At 40.4% G+C, this 12,332-nt stretch overlaps 1 protein-coding gene across 2 annotated transcripts in view; it reads left to right on the forward strand.

The window, feature by feature from the left end:
* The window catches only part of LOC141047419 (platelet-activating factor acetylhydrolase 2, cytoplasmic-like), a 94,035-nt gene that overhangs the window by 24,433 nt on the left and 57,270 nt on the right, over nt 1–12,332 (forward strand). For both annotated transcript variants that reach the window (XM_073542504.1, XM_073542505.1), the window contains 2 exons: nt 7,082–7,173; nt 8,181–8,351. In XM_073542504.1, the coding sequence (XP_073398605.1) occupies nt 7,082–7,173; nt 8,181–8,351 (263 nt within the window). The remainder of the gene's footprint in view (nt 1–7,081; nt 7,174–8,180; nt 8,352–12,332) is intronic.

Below are 12,332 nucleotides of genomic sequence, written 5' to 3' on the forward strand. Positions count from 1 at the left end.
TGCGTTTTTAGTGCGTTTTTACCGCGTTTGCGGTTTTTTCCAACATTAGGTGGCCCCTCACACTAACCCAAACCATGACTTTACTAACCCTAACCCTGACCCTGACCCTGACCCTAACCCTAACCCTTAACCAAACCATACTAACCCTAACCCTGACCCTAACCCTTAACCAAACCATACTAACCCTAACCCTAGCTAACCCTAACCCTAAACCCCCTTAACTAACCCTAACTCTAACCCAAACCCCTAAATTCCATTGTCCAACTAATGGTTAAAAAAAAAACGCATGCGCAAAAAAACGCATACATAAGCATGCCAATGCGCACATATGCGCACCCATAGACCCATAATGGGTGTCTTGCTGTAAAAAAATGCATTGCGTGCGCATGCGTTTTTTTGAGGCAAGTCGGACGCCCAAAAAATGCAACAGGATGCATTTTGTGCGCCCGAGCGCATACCGCAAAAAAACGCATGCGCGGAAAAACGCATACAAACGCATGTGTATGCGCACATAAGCGCATCCCATGCAAAGTATAGGAAAAAAAAACGCATGCGTTTTTTAGCGCTAAAATCCCGCGAAAAAAAACGCAAGTGTGAAACCAGCCTCAAAATAGTGTTTTTCTTCATCCCACCTCAGTAAAAAATGTAATAAAAAGGATGCACATCCAATAATGTTAGCAATGAAGTGACAGCTTATTACACAAAAAGAAAGCCCTCATAAACCTCAGTTAATGAAACAAATAATGCTCTCAGAAGATGATACAAAGAAAAAAATGTTTTTTGTTAAAAAGTGGTTTTCTTGTGCAAAAGTAGCAAAACATAAAAAATGATAGAATACGGTACCACCCAATTTATATGAGCACATACTATAAAATTGGACCATTATTCATCCCGTAATGTGAATGCTACAAGAATAAAACACAAAAGAGAAAACAAAAGAATTGTGGGTTTTTGATTAAGGGCTTGGTTTTTGCAGGACGAGTTGTACTTTTGAATACACATTGATTTTATGATATAATGTACTGGAAAATAGGGGAAACATTCCAAGTTCGGTGAAATTGCGAAAAAGTGCAAATCCATAATTTTATTTTGTTTTTTTTTACCATGTTCACTAAATGCTTAAACTGACCTGCCATTATGATTCTCCAGGTCATTACGAGTTCACAGACACCAAACATGTCTAGGTTCTTTTTATTTAACCCCTTAAGGACCAAGCCACTTTGTAGGTTAATGACCAGGCCTTAATTTTGAAATCGTACCACTGTCACTTTATGTGGTTATAACTCTGGAACGCTTCAACGGATTCCGAGATTGTTTTTTCGTGACATATTGTACTTCATGTTAGTGGTAAAATTTCTTCAATATGACTTGCGTTTATTTATGAATAAAGAAAACTTTTAATTTTTGTACCCTTAAATCAGAGAGTTGTGTCACACAAAATAGATAATAAATAACATTTCCCACATGTCTACTTTACATCAGCACAATTTTGGAAACATAATTTTTGTTTGTTAGAAAGTTATAAGGGTTAAAAGTTAACCAGCGATTTCTCATTTTTCCAACAAAATTTACAAAACCATTTTTTTTTAGGGACCATCTCACATTTGAAGTGAGTTTGGGGGGTCAATATAACAGAAAATACCCAAAAGTAACACCATTCTAAAAACTGCACCCCTCAAGGTGTTTAAAACCACATTCAAGAAGTTTATTAACCCTTTAGGTACTTCACAAGAATTGAAGCAATGTGGAAGGAAAAATGAACATTTAACTTTTTTTCCCAAAAATTTTACTTCGGACACATTTTTTTAAAATTTTGTCAAGGGTATTGTGGCGTGGCTAAGGGTTGTATAATCGATGGGAGATATGTGTCTCATAGATGGCTTGTCCCCATAATATAAGGCATAATAGATGTTGCTTTATTACTGTTTTTGCAAGGACCTGTGGTGAGGTCACAGTCATGTGACCAGTCAGCTGCTGGGTTCGTGGGTGTGGCTACACCCTTATAATGTGGCCTGCTCCTGAACCAAGCAGCTGTATGTGAGGAGGGACAAGCCTCCTGTGTGTAGGCTGAGGCTCCAAGACTGAGCCTGAAGAAACGGACCTTTATGTTTTCCCTTTGAGCTGATGGATATTTTCCTTGTTACTTGCTGCTGGATGGGTTTATGATGTAATAAACCGCATGAACTTTAAAGGAACCTGCCTCTAGACTGTCTCCCACTGCACCTGAGCGAGTTGAATCCCTACAGTATCAGGTGAAAATGAACCACAATATTTGTTGTGCAATTTCTCCTGAGTACACCGATACCCCATGTGTGGAGGAAGACCAATCTTTAGGCGCACGGCAGTGCTCAGAAGGGAAGGAGCATCATTTGAGGTTTTGAATGTCAAATTGGCTGGAATCGAGAGCGGACGCCATGTCGCGTTTGGCGAGCCCCTGATGTACCTAAACAGTGGAAGCCCCCCATAACTGACCCCATTTTGGAAACTAGACCCCCCAACTAACTTATCTAAATTTGTGGTGAGTACTTTGATCCCTCAAGAGCTTCACAGAAGTTTATAACGTAGAGCCGTAAAATTAAAAAAATCATATTTTTTCCACAAATATGATCTTTTCACCCCCAATTTTTATTTTCCCAAGGGTAACATGACACCAACTAACAAGTATAATGTGAACAAGGGTTACCTCTAACCGACTAACTGGAAAAAAAACCCTATTAAAATATAACTTTTATTAAGTACAAAAATAACAATATAAAATTGCACAGATGTCCCCTATTATAAAGCCTAGTAAAAAACGGGCTATTGTATTGCTGGAAAGAGATAAGGTATAGCAGTCAAACCAAATCTAACCAGCTGAATCTGCCAATCCAATCATGTGGTCAGAAAAACCTGAATCATAGCAGTTAAAAACTGCACAATACTATTATAGCCCAAAAACCTCAAAAAATGCGTTCTGCATGGAGTTGGGCTGTGAGCACAACCCCCATCTGTGAACGTCGGGCACTCAGACCATCCTCATGGAGTCAGTTTCTAACCGTTTGTGCAGACACATTCAAATTTGTGGCCTGCTGGAGGTCATTTTGCAGGGCTCTAGCAGTACTCCTCCTGTTCCTCCTTGCACAAAGGCTGAGGTAGCGGTCCTGCTGCTGGGTTGTTGCCCTCCTACAGCCCCCTCCACATCTCCTGGTGTACTGGCCTGTCTCCTGGTAGCGTCTCCAGCCTCTGGACACTACGCTCACAGACACAGCAAACCTTGCCACAGCTCGCATTGATGTGCCTTCCTGGATGAGCTGCACTACCTGAGCCACTTGTGTGGGTTGTAGAGTCCGTCTCATGCTACCACGAGTGTGAAAGCACAACCAACATTCAAAAGTGACCAAAACATCAGCCAGAAGGCATTGGTACTGAGATGTGGTCTGTGTTCCCCACCTGCAGAACCACTCCTTTATTGATAATTGCCAATAATTTTCCATCTGTTGTCTATTCCATTTGCACAACAGCATGTGAAATTGATTGTCAATCAGTGTTGCTTCCTAAGTGGACAGTTTGATTTCACAGAAGTTTGATTTAGGCTGGGTTCACACGTAGCGGAACTCTCGCGGAAATTACCGCGATAATTCCGGAATTCCATTCCGCTGGAAAATCGCATTTTAAATTCCCGCGATTTTCACGTGGAAAAACTAGCATTTTGCAAGTGTAATTAGCTTGCAGAATTGCTAGCGTTTTCCAAGCGATCTGTAGCATCGCTTGGAGAACTGATTGACAGGTTGGTCACACTCGTCAAACATAGTGTTTGACGAATGTGACCAACTTTTTAATATTGAGGCCGCCTATGCGGCATCAATAGTAAAGATAGAATGTAAAAAATAATAATAAAAAAAAAAATATTGTTATTCTCACCTTCCGACTTCCCGCACAGCCTTCCCGCCTCTCTCCACGCTCCCAGTCCCAGTAATCCTTTGCGGCAATTACCGCGATGACGTCCGTTCTCGCGGGATCGCGATCCCGCGAGAACGGACGTCATTGCTCGCAAAGGCTATTTTTTACAGGGATATGGTACCCAAAGCCCAGAGGACAGTCTCCTCTCCTCCGGACCGTGGGTACCATCCGCAAATGTTCTGCTTACTTTTCGCATGGTGTGCACAGCCAAGCAGAACAATGCATTCCTATGGGTGTGGGATTGCCGCGATTCCGCAAAATTAATGAGCATGCTGCGTTTTTTACCGCGAAGCGATTCCGCCACGGTAAAAACCGCAGCATTAGCACAGCATTGTGGAATCCCATAGGAATGCATGGGAAGCTTATTTTTCGCGTTTTCGCCTCAAAAACGCACGGAAATGCGAAAAGAACGGTACGTGTGAACGAGGCCTTACTTGGAGTTATATTCTGTTGCTTAAGAAAAGCCGGCAATTCATCTGCCACGTACTGTAAAATCACAGCGGGAGCTGACAGGATAGAAGAGCCAAATATAGTTTATACACATAGAGTAGATAATTTTTGCCAGAGCTGTATATATTTAAGAGATCACTACAAAATTTTCAGTTTCTCTGATTTTTCTCTTTATAGGTATATTTTTGAGTAAAATGTAAATTGCTCTATTATTCTATAAAGTACTGACAACATGTCTTCGAATTTCCAATCACTAAATTTTGTATTTATTTTCAGAAAATAAGAAATGGTCAAAAGAACAAAAAAAATGCAGTGCTTGCAGACCTCAAATAATGCTAAGAAAACAAGTTCATAATCATTTAGAAACGATACTAATGTTTTAACTCATGAAGAGTTCACAAATCAATATTTTGCGGAATAACGATGATTTTTAATCACAGCTTTCATGCGTCTTGGCATGCTGTCCACCAGTCTTTCACACTGCTTTTGAGTGACCTTATGCCACTCCTGGTTGCAAAAATTTAAGCAGTTCTTCTTTGTTTTATGGCTTGTGACTATCCATCTTCCTCTTGATTACATTCCAGAGGTTTTCAATGGGGTTTAGGTCTGGAGATTGGACTGGCCATGACAGGGATTTGATGTGATGGTCCTTCATCCACACATTGACCTAGCTGTGTGGCATGGCGCATTGCCCTGCTTGAAAAAAACAGTGCTCAGAGTTGGGGAACATTGCCTGAGCAGAAGGAATCAACTATTTTTCCAGAATAACCTTGTATGCGGCTTGATTCATATGTCCTTCGCAAAGATTAAACCGCCCAATTCCAGCCTTGCTGAAGCATGCCCAGATCATCACCGATCCTCCACCAAATTTCACAATGGGTGCAAGACACTGTGGCTTGTACACCTCTCCAGGTCTCTGTCTAACCATTAGATGACCAGGTGTTTGGCAAAGCTGAAAATTAGACTCATCAGAGAAGATTACCTTACTCCAGTCCTCTATGGTCCTATCCTTATGGTCTTTGGCAAACTTCAGCCTGGCTCTCCTTTGCTTCTCATTGATGAACAGCTTTTTTTTAGCTTTACATGACTTGAGCCCTGCCTCTAGGAGCCTGTTGCGAACTGTTCTTGCTGTGCACTTCACCCCAGCTGCCATTCCTTTTGTAGGTTATTTGATGTCATCCTGCTGTTGCTGAGTGACATTCAAATAAGATGACGGTCATCCCCGTCAGTGGAGAGGAGTTTTCACCCTCTGCCGGTCTGTAGCTTTGTTGTCCCCAATGTCTGCTGCTTGACCTTGTTGTAATGGACTTCCATATTAGAAATTTTGAGGATGGAGGCAGCATGACGCTCACTGTCTCCCTCTGCTAGTAAAGCCAGAATTGAGCCCTTCTTTTCCTCACTCAAGACTTTTCTTTTCAACTCCTTTGGCATGATTAAAAGTTATTTTTTCATTCCTATTACTTTTGGGATATTACTAGCACTTGTTTTGCCATCCAGCTTGTCCTATTGCAAGAGGATTGTGAACACCACAGCAGGGTTTTTTATACTTTCCTTCATTAAATAAGATTTGGTTCAGGTGATCACCTAATCAGAAGCACATTAAGTAGAATGAGGTGTACTCTGGTTGGAATTCAACTGACACTGGAATGGAAGTCAGACATGTAGAGAAGCTGATTTTTATAAAACTGTGCAGTGGTCTCTTAATTTTTGCCAGAGCTGTGTAAATTTATGTTTTGAAGAATATTTCCTTTGAATACTATGTATAAATGACAGAGAATTTCTTTATGTAAAAGCTCATGCATTGCAGTCAGATAGCAATCACACTACATTCGGATGTAAATCGGATCCTAGGTGTGAAAACTCGGATCGTACTCACATGAAAAGCGCATGACGCTCACATTACATTCGTGCGACTTTGCAGGAACAAAATCGGACTGATTTTAAAATAGCTAGTGTGAATCCGGCCATACACCAATATCAAAGTAGTTTTTTTTTAGTGATTTAAAAAAATCTGACTTTTGGAAAGAAAATAGTTTGTCACTATTTTCTCAACAAGTACTTTATTACTTTTAGTCACTGAACCTGTGTGAGGCTTGTTTTTTTATTTGGTAGTATTTTTAGGTAAGAGACATTTTTATCACTTTTCATTGCTTTTTTTCGGGGAGAAGCAATGACAGAAAAATGGCAATTTTAGCGTTTTGAGTCTTTTTTTCTTTTTTTTTACAGATGCGATAATGTGAGATAATTTGTTTTATTTATATTCTTTATTTTTGAATGTGAATAAAGGATTAATTTGCATTTTTAGGTTTCTTTTTATTTATTTTTTTATTTATTTAATTAGACCTTTTTAAGAACCTCTATGGGACTTGAACCTGTGATCGTTTGAATATAGGTGTATATGCTGTAGTTAAAATATCAATCTCCTATGAGAGGAGGGTGCTCCTCCTGAGCCCCCTCCATACCCATGCGTCCAACCGGTGAGAAAAACATATACATCACTTGAAGTTAATGGGATAAGCCTTTACAATAACCTATAACATGACTATTTATTATTATACAACAAAATGTTCCCATCCCTGCACGCTCTGAGATGATAATTCTGTGTAAAAATAACATTTTTACATAACTGCTATCCTTGGTGTAGGTTTTTGTAGAAACTCTTTTTATTATACATATCTCTCTATACTTTTAGGATAGAATGGACTTCAATAGGGTAGCTGTTATGGGTCACTCATTTGGGGGAGCCACTGCCTTGCTTAATTTGGTGAAGTATGATATTTTCCGGTGAGTACTTGCATTATATTACAATAATAAAATGTATGACCGGTTTTTGAAACATTATGGAAAATTCTGAAAAATAATAAAATATTTTTAGTTTCTGGCTACAATCTAAAACCCTCTAATTTGCAGTTTACAGCCTGCTCTTAGCTTCATGTCCCTTTCAGTAATACATCATTGAAGGAGCTGACTTCACAAGCTCTCATGTATCAGTATCATTTCTGTACTGCTTTCTCCTACTACAACCAATCGGTGATCTTGTATGTGTGTGATTTCTTCCTCAACCCAGTCTGCCTTCCACATGTAAATCTCCAATAGAGTACTGTACAATACATTTAAAAGAGGGTTTCAATACTCAGATTTAGCTCCCTTTCTCCATACACGCTCTCATAGTTACTAGTGACTTGTAGCTTGAGAATTGCAAACCTGTTACTTTTGGTTCTGATCGGCTGCTAGACGTAACAGAACATGCCATATTGCTCCTCCACATTAGTGCCGAGGTATGACCTTGAGAAGTCACAGTGAGCTCTGAGAGAGTGTCGCGAGCCACATACATCTCCCGCTCCAGAGTAAAACCAGAGCCCCCATTACCAATATATTGAAAACCAAAGCTTTGCCAGAGCAATCACACTGAGGCAGTATACAAAGACCCAAGGGTTCCCACAATCCCCCCATTCAGTATTCTTGCATAAAGCACTCCCACCACACAGTCACATCCAGCTTCCATCACCTTTTCTGATGGATAGTATCATCCTGCCTCCAGCTTACCATACTTAAATTAACTCTAAACCCCCAAGGCCAGAATATGTTCTCCCAGATCTGCTCTTCGGTGCAGGGCTATTCACAGAGATCACCATCTGAAGATTGGCTCTTCATAGCTCTTTGGTAGACCTGTTGGCACAAAGCTGGCAGGCAGTCACAAACCACACATCATGGGCCAGAGATTAGGGAACTCGGCTGCTGTGTCCTTTATTCTTCACATGACATTGCGGCTACATTTTCCTGTCTTTTAGGTGTGCAGTAGTTTTGGATCCCTGGATGTTTCCTCTGGAGGATACTTGCTATCCAAGCATACAGAAACCAATATTGATAATCAATACTGAAATTTTTCAGACGAGAGACAGTATAGAGAAACTAAAGAGAATGAATTCACATGGAGCTGATCTGAAATATCTGACTGTAAAGTAAGTATGCTTTAGTACTGTTGAGCTTTGTTCATATGCTGCATTTTGTTCCATGCATTTTAAAGGGTAATAAACTGCATTTTACTGAACTAGCCAAATGAATGAGATTAGTTAATCTCATACACATTCTGCTTATTTTTTTCCTTGCACATTTGAACCATTTTTTTTTCAAATCTGCAGCATGTTCATTTTTTCAGTATTTTTGCAGTGTTTTTCTCTCATTCAAAAAAAAAGAAAGTAAATGCACATCAAAATGCATGTAAGAAAATGTGTCAAACACGTCAAAAATTCACATTCCAACTAATATTCTGTTTTTTGGTGCAGAAAAATCTGCTGCAAATATTTAACGAGTGCACATATCTGTATACTGTGTTCTAGCAATGTTTTATAGTTTTAGGCTGGAGTCACACACAACGTAAAAAAAATCGTTCCAATTTTGACGGACCACAATCGCACAAATGTTTCATGAACAGTGATCCATCTGTCATCCGATTGGAATGCGAGGATGCGATTTTCTCGCATCTGAGCGTCCGTTTGACATCTGCGTGACATCCATCTGTCGAGATTTTATCGGAGGCTTGCAAAATAGACATATAATGGAGCCCAATGACAGGTTAAAACACAAGCGAAAGAGTAGATATAGACACATACAATACATATATACAGTGGGGAAAAAAAAGTATTTAGTCAGTCAGCAATAGTGCAAGTTCCACCACTTAAAAAGATGAGAGGCGTCTGTAATTTACATCATAGGTAGACCTCAACTATGGGAGACAAACTGAGAAAAAAAAATCCAGAAAATCACATTGTCTGTTTTTTTTTCATTTTATTTGCATATTATGGTGGAAAATAAGTATTTGGTCAGAAACAAAATTTCATCTCAATACTTTGTGATATATCCTTTGTTGGCAATGACAGAGGTCAAATGTTTTCTGTAAGTCTTCACAAGGTTGCCACACACTGTTGTTGGTATGTTGGCCCATTCCTCCATGCAGATCTCCTCTAGAGCAGTGATGTTTTTGGCTTTTCGCTTGGCAACACGGACTTTCAACTCCCTCCAAAGGTTTTCTATAGGGTTGAGATCTGGAGACTGGCTAGGCCACTCCAGGACCTTGAAATGCTTCTTACGAAGCCACTCCTTCGTTGCCCTGGCGGTGTGCTTTGGATCATTGTCATGTTGAAAGACCCAGCCACGTTTCATCTTCAATGCCCTTGCTGATGGAAGGAGGTTTGCACTCAAAATCTCACGATACATGGCCCCATTCATTCTTTCATGTACCCGGATCAGTCGTCCTGGCCCCTTTGCAGAGAAACAGCCCCAAAGCATGATGTTTCCACCACCATGCTTTACAGTAGGTATGGTGTTTGGTGGATGCAACTCAGTATTCTTTTTCCTCCAAACACGACAAGTTGTGTTTCTACCAAACAGTTCCAGTTTGGTTTCATCAGACCATAGGACATTCTCCCAAAACTCCTCTGGATCATCCAAATGCTCTCTAGCAAACTTCAGACGGGCCCGGACATGTACAGGCTTAAGCAGTGGGACACGTCTGGCACTGCAGGATCTGAGTCCATGGTGGCATAGTGTGTTACTTATGGTAGGCCTTGTTACATTGGTCCCAGCTCTCTGCAGTTCATTCACTAGGTCCCCCCGCGTGGTTCTGGGATTTTTGCTCACCGTTCTTGTGATCATTCTGACCTCACGGGGTGGGATTTTGCGTGGAGCACCAGATCGAGGGAGATTATCAGTGGTCTTGTATGTCTTCCATTTTCTAATTATTGCTCCCACAGTTGATTTCTTCACTCCAAGCTGGTTGGCTATTGCAGATTCAGTCTTCCCAGCCTGGTGCAGGGCTACAATTTTGTTTCTGGTGTCCTTTGACAGCTCTTTGGTCTTCACCATAGTGGAGTTTGGAGTCAGACTGTTTGAGGGTGTGCACAGGTGTCTTTTTATACTGATAACAAGTTTAAACAGGTGCCATTACTACAGGTAATGAGTGGAGGAAAGAGGAGACTCTTAAAGAAGAAGTTACAGGTCTGTGAGAGCCAGAAATCTTGATTGCTTGTTTCTGACCAAATACTTATTTTCCACCATAATATGCAAATAAATGAAACAAAAACAGACAATGTGATTTTCTGTTTTTTTTTTCTCAGTTTGTCTCCCATAGTTGAGGTCTACCTATGATGTAAATTACAGACGCCTCTCATCTTTTTAAGTGGTGGAACTTGCACTATTGCTGACTGACTAAATACTTTTTTTCCCCACTGTATGTCTTATATTCTAGGTTCTTCAAAGTAGCCACTTTTTGCTTTGATTACTGCTTTGCACACTTTTGGCATTCTCTTGATGAGCTTCAAGAGGTAGTCACCGGAAATGGTTTTCACTTCACAGGTGTGCCCTGTCATGTTTAATAAGTGGGATTTCTTGTCTTATAAATGGGGTTGGGACCATCAGTTGTGTTGTGCAGAAGTCTGGTGGATACATCCGATAGTCCTACTGAATAGACTGTTAGAATTTGTATTATGGCAAGAAAAAAGCAAAGAAGAAAAACGAGTGGCCATCATTACTTTAAGAAGTGAACGTCAGTCAGTCTGAAAAATTGGGAAAACTTTGAAAGTGTCCCCAAGTGCAGTGGCAAAAACCATCAAGCGCTACAAAGAAACTGGCTCACATGAGGACCGCCCCAGGAAAGGAAGACCAAGAGTCACCTCTGCTGCGGAGGATAAGTTTATCCGAGTCACCAGCCTCAGAAATCGCAGGTTAACAGCAGCTCAGATTAGAGACCAGGTCAATGCCACACAGAGTTCTAGCAGCAGACACATCTCTACAACAACTGTTAAGAGGAGATTTGTGCAGCAGGTCTTCATGGTAAAATAGCTGCTAGGAAACCACTGCTAAGGACAGGCAACAAGCAGAAGAGACTTGTTTGGGCTAAAGAACACAAGGAATGGACATTAGACCAGTGGAAATCTGTGCTTTGGTCTGATGAGTTCAAATTTGAGATCTTTGGTTCCAACTACCGTGTCTTTGTGCCATGCAGAAAAGGTGAACGGATGGACACTACATGCCTGATTCCCACCGTGAAGCATGGAGGAGGAGGTGTGATGGTGTGGGGGTGCTTTGCTGGTGACACTGTTGGGGATTTATTCAAAATTGAAGGCATACTGAACCAGCATGGCTATCACAGCATCTTGCAGCGGCATGCTATTCCATCCGGTTTGTGTTTAGTTGGACCATCATTTATTTTTCAACAGGACAATGACCCCAAACACACCTCCAGGCTGTGTAAGGGCTATTTGACCAAGAAGGGGAGTGATGGGGTGCTACGCCAGATGACCTGGCCTCCACAGTCACCAGACCTGAACCCAATCGAGATTGTTTGGGGTGAGCTGGACCGCAGAGTGAAGGCAAAAGGGCCAACAAGTGCTAAGCATCTCTGGGAACTCCTTCAAGACTGTTGGAAGACCATTTCCGGTGACTACCTCTTGAAGCTCATCAAGAGAATGCCAAGTGTGCAAAGCAGTAATCAAAGCAAAAGGTGGCTACTTTGAAGAACCTAGAGTATAAGACATATTTTCAGTTGTTTCACACTTTTTTGTTAATTATATAATTCCACATGTGTTAATTCATAGTTTTGATGCCTTCAGAGTGAATCTACAATTTTCATAGTCATGAAAATAAAGAAAACTCTCTGAATGAGAAGGTGTGTCCAAACTTTTGGTCTGTACTGTGTATGTATATATATATATATATACATATATATATATATATTCTGTATATATATATATATATATATATATTTATTTATACTATATATATATATATATATATATATTCTATGTGTATATATCTATTCTTTCGATTCTTAATTAATCATGTCAGTGTGATTTTACTGTATTGCAAAATGAATTGCCCGCTTTTGTTAAAGGACACCGGGTGCCATTTTCTCGCAAGTCACACTTGTGGTGCGTTTGTATTCT

Source organism: Dendrobates tinctorius, unplaced genomic scaffold (assembly GCF_039654945.1).
Source record: "Dendrobates tinctorius isolate UK_male_01 unplaced genomic scaffold, ASM3965494v1 ptg000127l, whole genome shotgun sequence".
Classification (NCBI taxonomy): Eukaryota; Metazoa; Chordata; class Amphibia; order Anura; family Dendrobatidae; genus Dendrobates; species Dendrobates tinctorius.